The following is a 16,401-nucleotide window of genomic DNA, read 5'->3' on the forward strand; positions in this document are numbered from 1 at the left end:
TATAATGATACATGAATAAATGGAATATTACTGTATCATAAGAAATAATGAAAGGAAATTGTATCAGAGAAACCTGGGAAGACCTATATGAACTGATGCAAAATGAAGTAAGGAGAACCACAGAAGAAAAATATTATATATTAACAATGTAAAGAAAAACATTGAAAGATTTAAGAACTCTGATCAATGTAATGACCACTCATCATTCCAAAGGATCAATAAAAAAAAAAGCATGCTACGCACCTCCTGACAGAGAGATAACAGACTTATGAGGCAGAAGTGCACATATATTTTGGGACATAGCCAATAAAGGATTTTGTTTTGAGTATTCATAATGATTATAAGGATTTTTCTTTTCTTTTCCTTTCATTTGGGAAGGGGTAGGAAAAAAGAAAGAATAAAGCTAGAATTTCCCCATAATAAGAAGACAGTAGAAAGACTCACACACAAATAGGATAACTTTGGAAGTTATATACTTCAAAAGAAAAGCAAGCTCTATATAACAGAGACCTCATATATATATATATATATATATATATATATATATATATATATATATATATGTATATATATCCATATACAATCCCCTCTTTGTATTATATAACATATATGGAAATGCTTATGTTGTTTAATGTTTGTTAAGTTCAAAATTTTTTTGAATCTTAAAAAAAATCTTTATTTTCAATCCTCCTCTTCTCTAGGCCTACCTTTCCAATGACCTACATGTACTGCCATCACTTCAAACTTAACGTGTCCCAAATTAAATTCCCCCCCATCCCACCAATCCTCTGCCAAAGGATAGGCTCCTTTTCATTTTTTTATTTCTATTGACATTATTGCCATTCTTCAAATTATCCAGGCTTGAAATCATTAAATCATTTTGACTCTTCATCTATCACTAATTAATTGATTCTACCAAGTCATATTGATTCTACCTATCACAACATTTCTTACATCTACCTCCTCTTTTCAACTGCTACTGTCAAACTCCAGGCCATATTACTATAATATAATATTATAACAGACCTCCTAACTGGTCTCTCTCTGCCTCTATTCCTTCTATTCTCTAATTCATTTTCACTCCAGTGCTAAAGTAAATGTCCTAATATACAAATTCCTTGAGTTTCATTTCCCTCCTAGCTCTGTTCATGGTGACAGATTTCAAAATCATTCCTCAGCTGCCATCTTATACAGGAACTTTCCTCACTGGGGTCTCCTCCCCCTGGAACATGCAACTATGCTTGTTCTCACCCTGCAATATTCCCCACCAGGTCAAACTCTTTCTTCCATTGATGAGTTCCTTCCCAAGGACCTCCATTTTGTGAAGGGGTTCAGGTTAGCCAGCTTTCATCTCTAAATGGTGCTAGAGAGTTTAGAATAAACATATGCCTTTCTGCCTCCACATTGTTCAAAATATAAGAACCACTTTTACTTCTCAACTGTATACATGATTCAGATCAATGAGAGATGCAATGATAATGGCAAGAGTTTTCCAATGATCAGAAAGAGACAAGTACTTCTATCTTTTTAGAGTCAATACTTACTCCCTCCCTGAAGACACTATTTTCCTCATGGATCTGATAGAGGCTTTAGAGTAATGATATCAAACTCAAATAGAAATGAGGACCTCTAATCTACACCTAAGGATCCCTACAGGCCTCTTAGTTTTAAAACATAATGTTACCAATATTTTATTGTATTTTTATTTATTTTGTTAAATATTTCCAAATTGCATTATATGGTTTGGACCACACTCAGGAATTTTGTGGGTTACAAGGCTACATATTGGTATCTCATCTCTAGAAAATTAATACTTACTTCTAAATTAGCAACTCCAGATAAGCATCTTTCAAATGATAGAATGAATACTTCCATTAGCCTTTCCTCATGCTCTTCCAATGCCTTTTGGAATATTGACACCATCCAAATATGCTAACAAGATGCCTAAGAAACTCCTTGGAGTATATTTCCAAACTGGTAGAATTCAAATAGAGCAGATGAAGAAACCTTCTTCCTGCCTTTTTTTCCTGGGTATCTCAAAGTACACATTACAATGGTTCAATTGAAATCATTTCAATTCATAAACAACCATCCAAGATATCATGAGCTTCTGGCATGGGGTTTCATTTTCTTGCTCAAAGTCTGATAGTCTATGCATATCCAGATTTTTCCACTCTCTTTCCATACCACCCCTATGAGGGAGTCACACAGAGTGCAGGACTCCATTATGGTACTATCTTCAGATAATTACTCTAGTTTTCCATCTCAAAAAGGACAATTTTATATTAATAATGTCAAAAAGGTCAGGAGTTATTGAGGTAGATCTTATTCATTGTTTCACAGGCATACCACATGTGCCATTTATGCAGTCAAAGGACATTAGTCTCCATGGTGAATTTGTTCCTTAGATGATCCTTCTATTCTGTAGGTATTAGAGACTCACTAAAATCCAATTTTTCTACATCCACTATTGAGGTGAAAAGCATGGTGTTTTTTTGATGCTCTCTTCCGCCACTAATCTCTCCACCTCATCAAAAAATACAACCCTGCTTCTGTGGATTGCTGTTCCAGAATAGCAATGAGCCTCCTCATCAGAAAACAGGGCTCTTGCTGCATGAGATGTTTTGCTTGTACTTTGAACAGATTTGACTTGGTCCCAATCAACACTAATATTACGGAGGTGTTCACAGGATCTGTGAATATTACAGTCATGGTATCTACCTGCTTGCTGACATCCACAACTTCTCCAGGGAAAATCAAATGTGCATTGGTATAATCCACAGATGAGGGTAATCCTTCTCACTCGATATACAAGAGGCCTCGTCCCCACAAGGGGTGAAGACATATATGTTGCAGGTGTACTTTAAATTAATGGTCAATAACTGTCACTGAGAATGACATCAGAGTTCTCTATACCTTCAGTGTTAGGTGATACAGTTGGTACAGTTCCAACCTTGAAGTAAAGAAGACTTGAAGTCATAACCTGTTTCACATGTTTATGAGCTATATAACCTGGAGAAGTAGCTTGGCCTTCCAGGCTCAGTTTCCTCATCTGCAAAATGGTGATAATAATAGCACCTATATCTTTAAGATGCTTTAAAAATAAAATGAAATAATAAATTTAGAATTATTAGCAAATTTTGAGGTATATTAATTTAGCTATTATCATTATTATAATTATAATCACTATTATTATTATTTTTAATTTTTTTTATTTATTTGAGGCAATGGGGTGATGTCACTTGCCCAGGATCACACACAGCTAGGCAATTATTAAGTGTTTGAGTCTGGATTTGAACTCAGGTCCTCCTGACTCCAGGGCTAGTGCTCTGGCCACTGTGCCACCTAGCAGCCCCCATATTATTTTCTTTACTATTATGATTGCATGAGGTTTTATAAGTTAGTAAAAAGGATACAGGTAAATTTACTGACAAGAATAAGGCTATCTGAGAATTGGGATAATCTCTATTTCTTTCTTCAAGCTCACTGCTTCCTGCTGGTCAGGTGGGACTCACCTTTTGTCAGATTAATTCCAAATTTCTCCTTTGATTACATATAGCACTCATGTGTCCACCTAGCACACAGCTAACTGTAGCTGTGCTATATCTCTGGCTCTGACTCAGCTCTGCTGCTATTTTAGAACTGACCTCTGGGCCCTTCCTTTCTGAGAACAACAGTGCTAGTCATTGTACCATCTCCAGGAAATTTACCCTCAGACTCCAAAGACTCCTCTGCATGATCTGGGATAATCTTTCTCTTGGCTTCAGTGACCCAGACCTACATGTCTTAGAGCTAATCAGAACCAGTTTGGTTGATGTAAAAACCTCTCACTCTCCCTCTCTGTACCTTCTCCTTCAATCTTCAGCAGGTATATGAGCTCTGCCTCCTTGAGAGATTATCCATGCTTTTCAATCATTGCTAAGTACCCCCTAAAATGTCACACAGCTCCCTCTTGGTAATTTTTTAAAGCAGGACAAGTAGTTTGGTCAATAACAGTGTGTGTGTGTGTGTGTGTGTGTGTGTGTGTGTGTGTGTGTGAGAGAGAGAGAGAGAGAGAGTGAGAGAGAGAGTGTGTGTGTGTGTGTGTGTGTGTGTGTGTGAGAGAGAGAGAGAGAGTGAGAGAGAGTGTGTGTGTGTGTGTGTGTGTGTGTGTGTGTGTGTGTGTGTGATGCAGCCTAAAAAGACAATAAATACAAATGAAAAAACTTCATTTGGCCTTAGTCTCAGCTTGTCCCCCTGACTAGTGGATGAGATGCAATCATTCCTAGTTCCAAAGTTCTGACACCCAGATAGGAAGACAAAATGGTGGAGCCTCTTAGTTTCGGAGATGAGATCCATGGAAAGGGGTGAACTATGTAGCCCCAAGAGAGGAGAACCCAAGAGATGGTGGCAACTGTGGCTCTGTCATGGCAGAGTAATGTGTTGGGAGGGGCATCATTGGATGAGAAAAAGAGCTCTGGTTCTGATAGCTCTGAAATGCCTTTGCACTAGCTCAAATCCCAGTTCTATCACTTTCCACCTATGTGAACTCAAGCAAATAAGGGGTTGACCTGATGGCCTCTGGGGTCCCTTCCAGCTCTATAGCTATTAATCTGTAGCTTCAAAATCCAAAAGAGAAAAGGGGACTTGTCTGGACAGCATCTCCTAGGAAGAAGTAGGAATTGCTGAATGGCCCCAGCTTTGTGTAGAAAAGAGTAAACATATAGCCCTTGTGCCAAAGGTATTTGGTAGCAAACCTGATTCAGTATTTGGAATGTCAAAGTCTGATGAAAAGAAGATTGACTTTTTGACAATATGAAAAACCAAAATCCTTTGGGGGATCCCTGAACACCAATAAAATTCTGAAGACTCATATAGTTCCCTATGAAAGACTCCGTGGAAGGAAAAGTTTAATCTAAAATTTGATTCCCTTCTGAGGTGGGAAGACCAAACCACAAAGTAGAGTACTATATAGAGAGATGCATCATCCTTAGAGGAAAATGTGACTTAAAGGAGAGGAAAGGAAAATTGTCATGACAATTTACATTCAGCATACCTCCTTTGTGGTGTTGTATATTTTCTGTGAGTTCAAACAAAGACTGTCCTACACCTAAAAGGCTGTTAGCTGAATGCTTGCATGCAAGCTGGAGGTCTTTTACTAAAATCTATAAAGATCAAGAAAATATACTACTATCTCAGAAGAAACCTTAAAAGCATGGTCAAATTCAATGATTTCTCAGCTATCTCCAGTATCGAATCAAATTTCTTTTGTAAACTCAGAGCTTATGATTCTAGGGAGAGGGCTACAGCAAGAAAACAGATTCTTACACTTTAAACAGCTGCCCTTTGAAAAACAGAGAGGTAAGTCCTGGAGTATGCCCACAGTTAAAGGGCAGGAAGAAAAAGAGAATCCAGAATAGGGACAAGGAATATGAGATCCAGGAAAAATGTTTTTTAAGTCCAAATATTTTTTAAAAAATAAAATGAGACTCTTTTTATTACATAAAGTTTAAAAGCAGTGATGGGACTAAAACATAAGTCATAGAGAAATGGATGAAGGAAACATAGACTGGAGGGAAAAACAATTAGGAGAAAATGTGTTACATCCAAATATTTGAAAGGCTATTATAAAGAAGAAAAATTAGACTTATTCTGTATGTATCTAGAGGGTTGAAGGGGACTAATAAGTGGAAGCTAAAGGAAAACAGATTTTGGGAACAATATAGAAAAATTCATGGGTTCAAATCAAAATGGAAAATATTACCTCAGGAAAAAGTAACCACCTGTTTACTTCAAATGTGCAAGTGGAGAGTAGATGAGATCACTGAAGATGCTAAATGTGAAATTTCTATATGGGACCAGAGCTTGGGTTAGATCAGGTCCCTGTATCCTGTAAGATTTAATTCTATGAATCTATGGAATAAAGTGGAAGTAGGACTGTGGTACCAACCTTGAAACAAAATGATGAAAAAGCTATTCTAAGAAGTGGTAACTATGTGTAATCGTCCTACCGATTTGTTTTTCTTGTGGATTGACATGTTCATTCACAAACATCTATTTCTGAAGACATATAATGTTCTCACCTGGATTGTCTCCAGTGAAGGCTATCACTTTACATTCAGAGGTGAACCCATAACGCTGAACATGATAGGAAGAAATTGGTCCCTAGGCAGAAAAACAAAACAAAGTCAATCCTTCAATCCTTCAAGAGTATTATTGTGGGGAGGTGGGGCAAGATGGCAGTGTGAAGGCATTTCCCAGAAATTCGTTCCCCAATAAACTCCAAAAGCTGTTAAATGACTCTAGCCAAAATTTAGAGGGGTAGAACCCACAGAAAGACTGAGTGATACAATTTCCCAGTCCAAGATAACTTAGAAGTTCTATGAGAAAGGTGTGTTTCACCAGGACCAGAGGTTGGAAAAAAGCCCAGGCCACAGCTCAGCTCAGCCCAGCCCAGCTCAGCTCAGCCCAGCCCAGCCCAGCCCAGCCCAGCCCTGGGATCAGTGGTGAGAGAAGGGGTAGTGAGAGAACTCTACTGCACCAGAATGAGTGTGGAATGAGGAGCACCGGCCTCAGAGCAGCCCTGCAGTGAGAACCTGCAGCTGGAATCTGGGGAAACCAGCCTGTACATCCAGAGCACAGCCCAAAGATGGTAAGGGGGTCAGGCAAGACAGCAGAAATCTTTCTGCTCTCCCTGGGGCAGGACTCTACTGTTTGTCCATACTCAGATCCAGGTTGTAGTTTGGCCTTCCATACTAAGATAGCAGGGTCCCTCCTCACAGCTCCAGGGCAAAGGGGAGTGCCTGTGGTCATCTACATATCAAAGCACAAGAGAACATAAGACCTTGGAGGAATAAAGGTCCCAGTGGGGAGTCCCAAAAAAAACCCCAAAGTGGGTGTCCCAATAATACTCAAAAACTCAGGAAGTACCCCCAAACCAGGCACAGGCTGGAGAAATGAGTAAAAAGAGAAAAAAAAAGGAACAGCATTGAGAAATTCTTTGTCTATGATCCCAAGAAGGATCAAAATACTCAATCTGAAGATGAGGAAGTACACGCTCCTGCTTCTAAAGACTCCAAGAAAAACGGAATTTGGGCTCAGGTTATGACAGAGTTCAAAAAAGATTTTTAAAATCAAGTAAGGGAGATAGAAGAAAAATTGGGAAAAGAAATGAGAGAGATGCATGAAAAAGAAGTCAGCAGCTTAGTCAAGGAGATCCAAAAAATGCTGAAGAAAATAACATGTTAAAAACCAGCAAAGGTCAAATGGATAAAACAGTTCAAAAAGTTATTGAGGAGAAGAATGCTTTAAAAAGAAGTGTTGGCCAGATGGAAAAAGAGATAAGAAAGCTCTCTGAAGAAAACAAATTCTTCAGATGTAGAATGGAGCTAAGGCGAGCTGATGACTTTATGAGAAGTCAAGACACAATAAATACTTCAACACTAAAAAAATGAAAAATTAGAATGAAATGTTTAAAATCTCATTGAAAAAACAACAGATCTGGAAAACAGATTCAGTTAAGATAATTTAATAATTATTGGGATACCTGAAAGTCATGATCAGGAAAAGAACCTTGACCTCATTTTTAAAGAATTCCTAGGGGGTGGCTAGGTGGTGCAGTGGATAGAGTACCAGCCCTGGAGTCAGGAGTACCTGAGTTCAAATCTGACCTCAGACACTTAATAATTACTTAGCTGTGTGGCCTTGGGTAAGTCATTTAACCCCATTTGCCTTGCAAATACTTAAAAAAATTAAAATTAAAGAATTCCTACAAGAAAATTGCCCTGATATCCTAGAAGCAGAGGGCAAAATAGAAATTGAAAGAATCCACCAATCTCCCCTGGAAAGAGATCCAAAAAAGAACTAACCCCCAGGAATATTATAGCCAAGTTCCAGAACTCCCAAGCCAAAGAGAAACTATTACAAGTAACCAGAAGGAAACAATTCAAATATCATGGAGCTGCAGTCAGGATCACATAGGACTTAGCAGCAACTACATTAAGGGCTTGTAGGGTAGAATATAATATTCCAAAAGACAAAAGAGCTTGGAATGCAATTGAGAATCAACTACCCAGCAAAACTGAACATCCTCTTCCAGGGGAAAAGATGGACTTTCAATGAAAAAGGGGAATTTCAATTGTTCTTGTTGTAGAAAGTTTGATCTTCAAATACAGGACCCAGGTGAAGCATAGAGAGTGGAGGAGAAGGGTAAAATATGAGGGACTTAATGATGATGAACTGTATGTATTCCTGCATAGAAAAATGATCCTGATAATACTCATATGAAACTTATCATTTATTAGAGCAGGTAGAAGGAGCTTTTATAGATGAAGCACAAAGGAGAGCTGAATTTAAAGATATAATATATTGTAAAAATGGAGTCAATAACTAAAAGGGAAATGCACTGGGAGTAAGAGAAAGGAGAGGTGGGATAGGCTGAGATATTTCATATAAAAGATAGATTTTTTTTTTTGCAATGATATGGAAGGGGGAAAGGCTAGGGAGAATGAGGAACCTTCACTCTTATCAGAAATGGCTCAGAGAGGAAACAGCATACACACTCAATAGGGTATAGACATCTCGAGTAAAAAGGAGAGAAGGGGGTTAAGGGGGAAGGGGGGTGATAGAGGAGAGGGTAGATCATAGTCAGATATAAACCATTTTCTTTTTTGCTTCTTGCAAGTGGCTAGGATTGAGTGGCCTGTCTAGGACCATGGGGCTGGGTGTTTGCTGGGTCTCAGGGGTGGTATGTGGGCTTGGGGGCCTCTTAGCCCCAGGACCAGTGATCAGTCCCCTGTGCCACTCAGCTACCCTACAGTACATTTTAGAAGAGGGACAGAATGAAACGAGAGAGAAAATATAATATATGGTAGTAGGGAGGAATGGATGGAGGGAATTACAAACAGCAACAGTGGAAAAAATATGGAAGTAACTTTTAAGATGGACTTATAAAGAAGGTGATCCACCTGAGACAGTTGATGGTATCAGAACACAGACTGAAGCACAATTTTTTCTCTTTCCTTTACTTTATTTCATGAGGGTCTATATTTGGGGGGGGGTATTATGTTTGCTCTTAAGAGTATTTTAGTAATGTATAAAAAAACATCACTTGTACAAAAATATTCGTAGCAACTCTGTTCATGGTGGCAAAGAATTAGAAATTAAGTAAATGTCCTTCAATTGGGGAATGGCTTAACAAAATGTGGTATGTGTATGTGATGGAATATTACTGTTCTATTAGAAGGCAGGAGGGATGGGAATTCAGCGAAGCCCAGAAAGATTTTCATGGACTGATGCTGAGTGAGATGAGCAGAACCAGAACACTGTACATTCTGACAGCAACATGGGGGTGATGACCAACCTTGATGGACTTGCTCATTCCATAAGTGCAACAACAAGGCACAATATTTTTCTTCCTTAAGAATATGATTTCTCTCTCACCATATTCAACTTAGTTCAATGTACTCTATGGAAACAATGTAAAGATTAACAGACTAGGGGTGGTTAGGTGGAGCAGTGGATAGAGCACTGGCCTTGGAATCAGGAGTACCTGAGTTCAAATCCGACCTCAGACACTTAATAATTACCTAGCCGTGTGGACTTGGGCAAGCCACTTAATCCCATTGCCTTGAAAAAATCTAAAAAAAAAAAAAGATTAACAGACTGCCTTCTGTAGGGCGGGGAAGGGAAGTAAGATGGGGGGGGAATTGTAAAAAATTCAAAATAAAAAAATTTTAAAAAGAGTATTATTGTCATTACTTTGCTGATGAATAAATAGATCAGAGAGGCTTAATGATTAGTCTATGTCAAATAGCTAGTAAGTTAGAGAAGCTGGATTTGAATTCAGGTCTCTTCTAACTATATCTAGTTAATTAGTTATGTCTCTACTTTGTCACATTTATTCCAAAAGAATCTCTCAGTTTCATAGCAGTTAGCATTTATCTAATCATTGTCATTGCATACATTACAGATCTTTAAAATTTGAAATCCTTTAATATTCTACATCTCTTTGTATTCTCTGAATTTATCATATTTATAGTGCAATAATACTTATATTTAAAAACCACAAATTATTTAACCATTCTTTTGGTGCTAGATATGAGCATTATTTATACCCCAGGTTTTTTTGTTATTATAAATAACTAACTAAAAAAGTAATTATGAGTAAACAGCAAAAAGTAGTTATGAATGTAGAGATGAATCTCATAGACCTGACTTAAGAGTCCCACCTCTGATATATACTGGTTGTGTGACCCTCAGTAATAACTCTTACTACTTAACCTCTCACTACTTCCATGCAAATTATTTAAAACTATAGGTTTCAGAGAAAGTATTGATTATATAGGAATAAAAATTACAGATCAGTAATTTAATATGAAAATTTTTATACTGATAGGTATTTCCTCTTTAAATAAAGTCCTTAGGTTCAGTCCTAGTAGTGGGATCACTAGGACAAAGCTATGAATGGCATTCATAAATCAAGAGAGTTTATTTCCTACCATATGCACCATTCTTCCCCATCCTGCCCCCAAATAACAGCAGCAATCATCTGGAAATCAGTTTACCAACATTTTTTCATTACTAGTCTGCTGAGTCAGTTATATAGATATGAAGCTAAAAAGATATGAATATTTCATATATAATATATTTAAACAAATGAAGAAAAACATTACTCCAATATTCTTCAATCTAAATTCATCAAAAAAGTAACCGTGAGTTGCTAGCCAAAACAATGATTGTTACCTTTCCTGTATCATCAACTATGAGATCCTTCAAATTTAGCAATATGCAGAGAAATTTTACTGAGAAGATATGGTAACTTTCCAGGAAAGCAAAATCAAAAACATGCCTTCAAAGATTAATAGCATATAACAGCAGGTGGTTACTGCTGAAAAGAAATTGAACACGTCTGAAAGCAATGTACAGAAATGAATTTTAAAATGAGGGAAAATTAAACACATACCCAGATTTTCACTTATCAAAAATGTAATCCATCCTTAGAAGAGAGGAAGATTGAGAGAGAAGAAACTAAAAAAATAAAATAAAATTCCAAGTTTCTGTATTTGAGGTGTTCCTTACAGAAAAGAGGGTGGATATAGGGGTGGATGGGTATTTGTTTCCTTTGTTGAAAGTTTTATAGCTTTCATTTTCCACTTCAATTTGGAGAAAAACATGTATACTGAAGGATACTGCCAGCCTCTTTGTGATGCTCAGGCAAGTTTCCAGTCAGTAAGTAACAACTGGGATAGTTTGGAGGAAAAGATTCACTGCAGTCCTCTCTGTAGAGGCAGAATATTGTTTGAGGTGGAACATATATATAAGGCCAAGATTCTATCCCCATTAAATAAATTACTCAAAGGGTAGAAACTAGCAGTTTTCAAAAAAAAGAAATTCAAACTATTGACATCTATATAAAATGTTCCAAATTATTAAAAAGGTAAATTAAAGTAACTCTGAAATTTTATCTCATACTAAGTTTTCTTTTTTTGCTTAGTTTTTTTTTTTTTGGTTTTTGCAAGGCAATAGGGTTAAGTGACTCGCCCAAGGTCACACAGGCAATTATTAAGTGTCTTAAGTTAGATTTGAACTCAAGTACTACTGACTTGAAGACCACTGCTCTATCCACTGAGCCACCTAGCTGACCCTAACAGTTTTTAAAAGAAGAAATTCAAACTATCAACTACTATATAAAAATGCTCCAAATTGCTAAAAGGAAGATAAATTAAAATAACATTAAAATTCCATCTCACATCTGACAGATTGGTAAAAGATGCTAAAAAAGAAAATAGATATTCATTTTTAGAAGGGCTGTGGGAAACAGTAATAACAAAAGACTGATGGCAGAGATGTGAACTGCTCCAACTAACCATTCTGAAAAACAATTTGGAATCATGAAAGAAAAATAACTTAAATTGTTTATATTTTTGTCCCAGTGATATCATTAATAAACAGATATTCTAAGGCATCAAAGCCAGAGGGAAGCAAAAAAGAAGTTACAAAGAGGTATCCAAAGATTGAGGAATAAACTAATGAGCTATGTCGATATAATGAAATATGATTGTGAATTTAAAAATAACAAATTAGGAGAAATGCAGAAAAATTCATTTCATGAACAGAGTGAAGAACCAAGAGAAGATACATAATGGCCATAACATAAAGAAAAATAACACAAAAAGATCAAATTTTAGGTTAATGTTTAGGTTAATTTATCCTGATTCTAGAGGACTAAAGATGAACTATCTTCCCATATTCTCAGTACTGAGGTAGGGGACCGCAAGAAGCCTCAAAGAAACTTATTTTTTAAAAAAACATTCTGTGGTCCAGCCATTATGGAAAGCAAATTAGAACTATATCCTCAAAGCTACCAAACTGTGCAAACATAGTAATGCTCTACCAGATCTTTACACTCTAAAGAAATCAAAAGAAGAGGAAAAGGACCCATGTAAACAAAAACAAATGCTTCTCATTGTGGCAGAGACTTAGAAAGTAAGGGAGTATCCAACAAATGGGGAATGGCTGAATGAGCTATGGTATATTTATTTGATGGAATACTATTGTACTATAGGAAATGCTGCTGTTCCTGCTGCTAATAATAGTTGGCATTTATAAAGTATTTTAAGTTTTGCAAAGTACTTTATACATGTTATTTCATTTAATCCTCACAATTGGTAAGGTAGGTACAGTTATTATCCTGTTTTATAACTGATGAAATTCAGGCTGAGAGAGATAAAGTGACTTGCCCAGAATCACACAACTATTAAATATCTGAGGCATGATTTGAACTCAGACCTTCCTGATACAAGATCAGTACTCTAACTTCTGCATTACTAAACTGAAGGAGATGATTTCAAAGACTAGTATGAACTGATACAGAGTGAAGAGAGCAATTTATATAAGATCAGTATTATAGAGACAATATTAGGAATTCTGACCAACTAAAATTCCAGAGAACTTGAGATGAAACAAATTACCCACCCCTGATAAAGAGATGACAGATTTATAGTACAGATGAAGCCATTTTTTAACATGGTCAATGTGAAAATTTGTTTTGCTTGAGTATACCTATCTATTAACATGGGTTTTATTTTTGCTTTCTCTAGTTGAGAATGGAGGGAGAATGAATGGAGAATGGAGAAAATGCAGCTTTGAAAAGTTAGTTTAATTTAAAAATAAAAAAAGGAAGTGTGTTTGATCTGAAATAAAGGGATACCTGGGTTCAAAATCTATCTCTACCAATTACTCTCTAACATTTGTCAAGTAACCGAACTCTTTATTTTTTATTGTTGTTCAGTTTCAATTGTGTCCAACTCTTCATGACCCTATTTGGGATTTTCTGGAGTGGTTTGCCATTTCTTTCTCTAGCTCATTTTCAGGTGAGGAAATCAAGGTCATTTATATATCCGTTAAAGGGTTATTTAAGAGTATATTTATATGTCTATTAAAGCACCTCATAAGTCTAAAAATGAGTGTCTGGATTGCAATTTTATTCCAGTTTTCAAACTGTCCTATTTGTTCTCCCTGTTCATTACAATGTACATAGCAAAACAGCTTTGCTTCCTCCCCCTCCTTAATCCCTGCCTTCCAGCCCACCATGCAGAACAGCCCAGCCAGCTCAACTCCTGGTCTTGCAAGACGCCCCACAGCAGGGGCGGCTAGGTGGTGCAGTGTATAGAGCACTGGCCCTGGAGTCAGGAGGACCTGGGTTCAAATCCAGCCTCAGACACTTAATAATTACCTAGCTGTGTGGCCTTGGGCAAGCCACTTAACCGCATTGCCTTGCAAAAAAAAAAAAGACCCCACAGCCTCTTCTGCCAAAGGTCACACAAAAACTCAAGGACCAGGGGTCTGGGGGCCAGTGGGGAGCCCCAGGTGAGAGGACTGCACCCCTGCATCCCACATCCACTCCCGAGCCCCCAGAGCCACAGACTTGACAGCCACAGCCCTTGCCCTGCCCCCCGCACCCCACCCATTGAAGCCCAGCTTTCTCATTCCCACATTGGAAGAATGAAGTCCCAGGAGAGCACTGTCCAGTATAGCAGATGAAACAACAGCCAGGCTGAGGTCAGCATGAACGTGTCAGCCTTGGAGAGTTCAGACTGTGAGCATATCTGTACCAAACTATGAACCAGAAAGCTGGACATCACCGTGAAGGTGGTAAGAGGAATCATTTTGTTCTGGGTCATCTTCATCTTCGGCTATATTACCGGATACTACATCCACAAGTGCAAGTAGTACGAGTCTGCTGGATACCTTCTCCAGGAGCCCTCCACTATCCAGAAGCCTCTTATTTCTAGGCTTAGATAGCCAAGGCTGGCCTCTTGGGGGCCGCATGTACCAATACATATAGATAAGCACACACAAGGACAGATGGATGTATTCTGAGTCTCAGAGAGGCAACATTACTAGAGTGATAGACACATACTGAAACAGACTCTGGACAGAAGAAGAGACAATCATACATGGAGACACAGAACCACAGAGAAAACAGATATATACTAACACCAATCCACACACAAATGTCTCTTCTCCTCTGTCACAGGATAAAACTCCAGACCAAACCATCCACATTCAACCCAGGGAGAGTTACTATACTCAAATGATAAAGCCCCAGCACTGCATCTCCCATTAATTCCCTCCTTGGTTACCCCTGTGTTCTTCTTCACATAGCAAATGACCTCTCCTTTGGATCACCCCCCCACCCTGGGAGAGTTACTACAACATGTATGGTTCAAGTCCCAACTCTTCCAGTTATGTATAAGCATCAGAAAATTAGAAAAGTCACCATTTCTGGGCCTCAGTTTAACTGTAAAATGAGACCAAATGGCTTTGAAGGTCCTGTCCATCTCTAAATTTTTGTTTCTGTGGTAATGATTCAATATGGAATCCTAGCAAAGCCAAAAATTTTCCCTTGGTTTCAACAGGGAAATTTATAACCTTACCCCCCCCTAAAATCTATTGTTGAAGCTTTAGGGTCCCTCTCTGAGCTTACAGGCTTACAGCTGTGCCACTGGCTATCCCCCTTATATTTGTGTGTCTGTTTGTGTGGGGTGGGGGGGAGGTTGTCTTAGCTTTTCAGCTCTGGAGCCATTGTAAGAGGCTTTCCTTTTAAAGTTATTCCTTTGCGACCAAAAACTATAACTTTCTTATTACCTTATCTTATTATGTAATTTTGCTATCTCTTATACTTTATTTTTCTTCCTTAAGGATATGATTTCTCTCTCATCACATTCAACTGAGATCAATGTATACCATGGAAGCAATGTAAAGATTAACAGACTGCTTTCTGGGGGGGGGGGGGTGAGGGGAGGGAAGTAAGAAGAGGGGAAAAATTATAAAACTCAAAATAAATAAAATCTTTCTTTAAAAAAAGTTATTCCTTTCTCCCTCCCCTGGATTTGCCCTCAATTGCTGTACTATGTCCCAGGGAATTAGATTCCCCTGACCTGCCCTGAAGGGAAAACACCCCAGTGAATCTGTATTGGGGATCTGATATTTCTGATGGCCCCTAGCCACAGATGTCACAAAGCCTCTTGGAGCCAGAAGAAAATAGTCCCCATCCTGATCCATGACCTTACCCAAGAAGCAGAGGCTAGCCACAGAAGACTGAGGTGTTCTGAGGGTTGAGCCCCCAGCCTTCTCCCTCAATCCCACCCCTTCTTATGCTTTTCCAGAGAGGCAGAATATAATGGAAAAGAAGAAGAAAAAAAGCCTAGACTAGAAGGATTCTAATAAATAGCCACTTTTTTTAAAGGTTTTTGCAAGGCAAATGGGGTTAAGTGGCTTGCCCAAGGCCACACAGCTAGGTAATTATTAAGTGTCTGAGGTCAAATTTGAACTCAGGTACTCCTGACTCCAGGGCTGGTGCTCTAGCCACCTAGCTGACCCCAATAGCCACTTTCTTGTGGTGTGACCTCAAAAAAAAAAATAAAAAAAGATAGCCTTGTTTCCCTTCAGCATAAAAGCTCACTTCCCCATTTCTCTGAGAATATCAAAGCTGTAATGAGATCCCTCTTTCCCCCATTCCAAAACAAAACCCCCCTCCAATACTTTCTTCACGTGACCTAATTTCTGAAGAAGAGGTGAATCTTCTTCATACCAAGACCAGTCCTTTTGCTTGTAGTCTTAATCTCATCCTTTTCCATCTCTCACAAGAGTTTGCCTTTAATAATCTTCCTGCCCCCTTTCAGCTTCAATTTCTCTTTAAGTACTGGTTTCTTTCCTGCTACCTACAAATAAGCCCAAATGCCTCCATGCTTTTATATATAGCACTCCCTTTGGAATAACCACCTCCAACTTCAATCACCCTTGAGAGCTGGGGTCCTATAAGGTAGCTTTCTGAAACTATACAGCTCATGATCCCTCACCAGTGTGCTTTCCATTAATAGTCAGTTAACTTGGGGTGGGGGGGAGGAGCTAGGTGAT

General features: G+C 38.2%; 1 protein-coding gene across 3 annotated transcripts in view; it reads right to left on the minus strand.

The window, feature by feature from the left end:
- The window catches only part of XYLB (xylulokinase), a 242,555-nt gene that overhangs the window by 129,865 nt on the left and 96,289 nt on the right, over nt 1-16,401 (minus strand). For all 3 annotated transcript variants that reach the window (XM_074198327.1, XM_074198329.1, XM_074198328.1), the window contains one exon: nt 6,063-6,144. In XM_074198327.1, coding sequence (XP_074054428.1) covers nt 6,063-6,144 — 82 coding nt within the window. The remainder of the gene's footprint in view (nt 1-6,062; nt 6,145-16,401) is intronic.

This window comes from Macrotis lagotis, chromosome 8, assembly GCF_037893015.1.
Source record: "Macrotis lagotis isolate mMagLag1 chromosome 8, bilby.v1.9.chrom.fasta, whole genome shotgun sequence".
Lineage (NCBI taxonomy): Eukaryota > Metazoa > Chordata > Mammalia > Peramelemorphia > Peramelidae > Macrotis > Macrotis lagotis.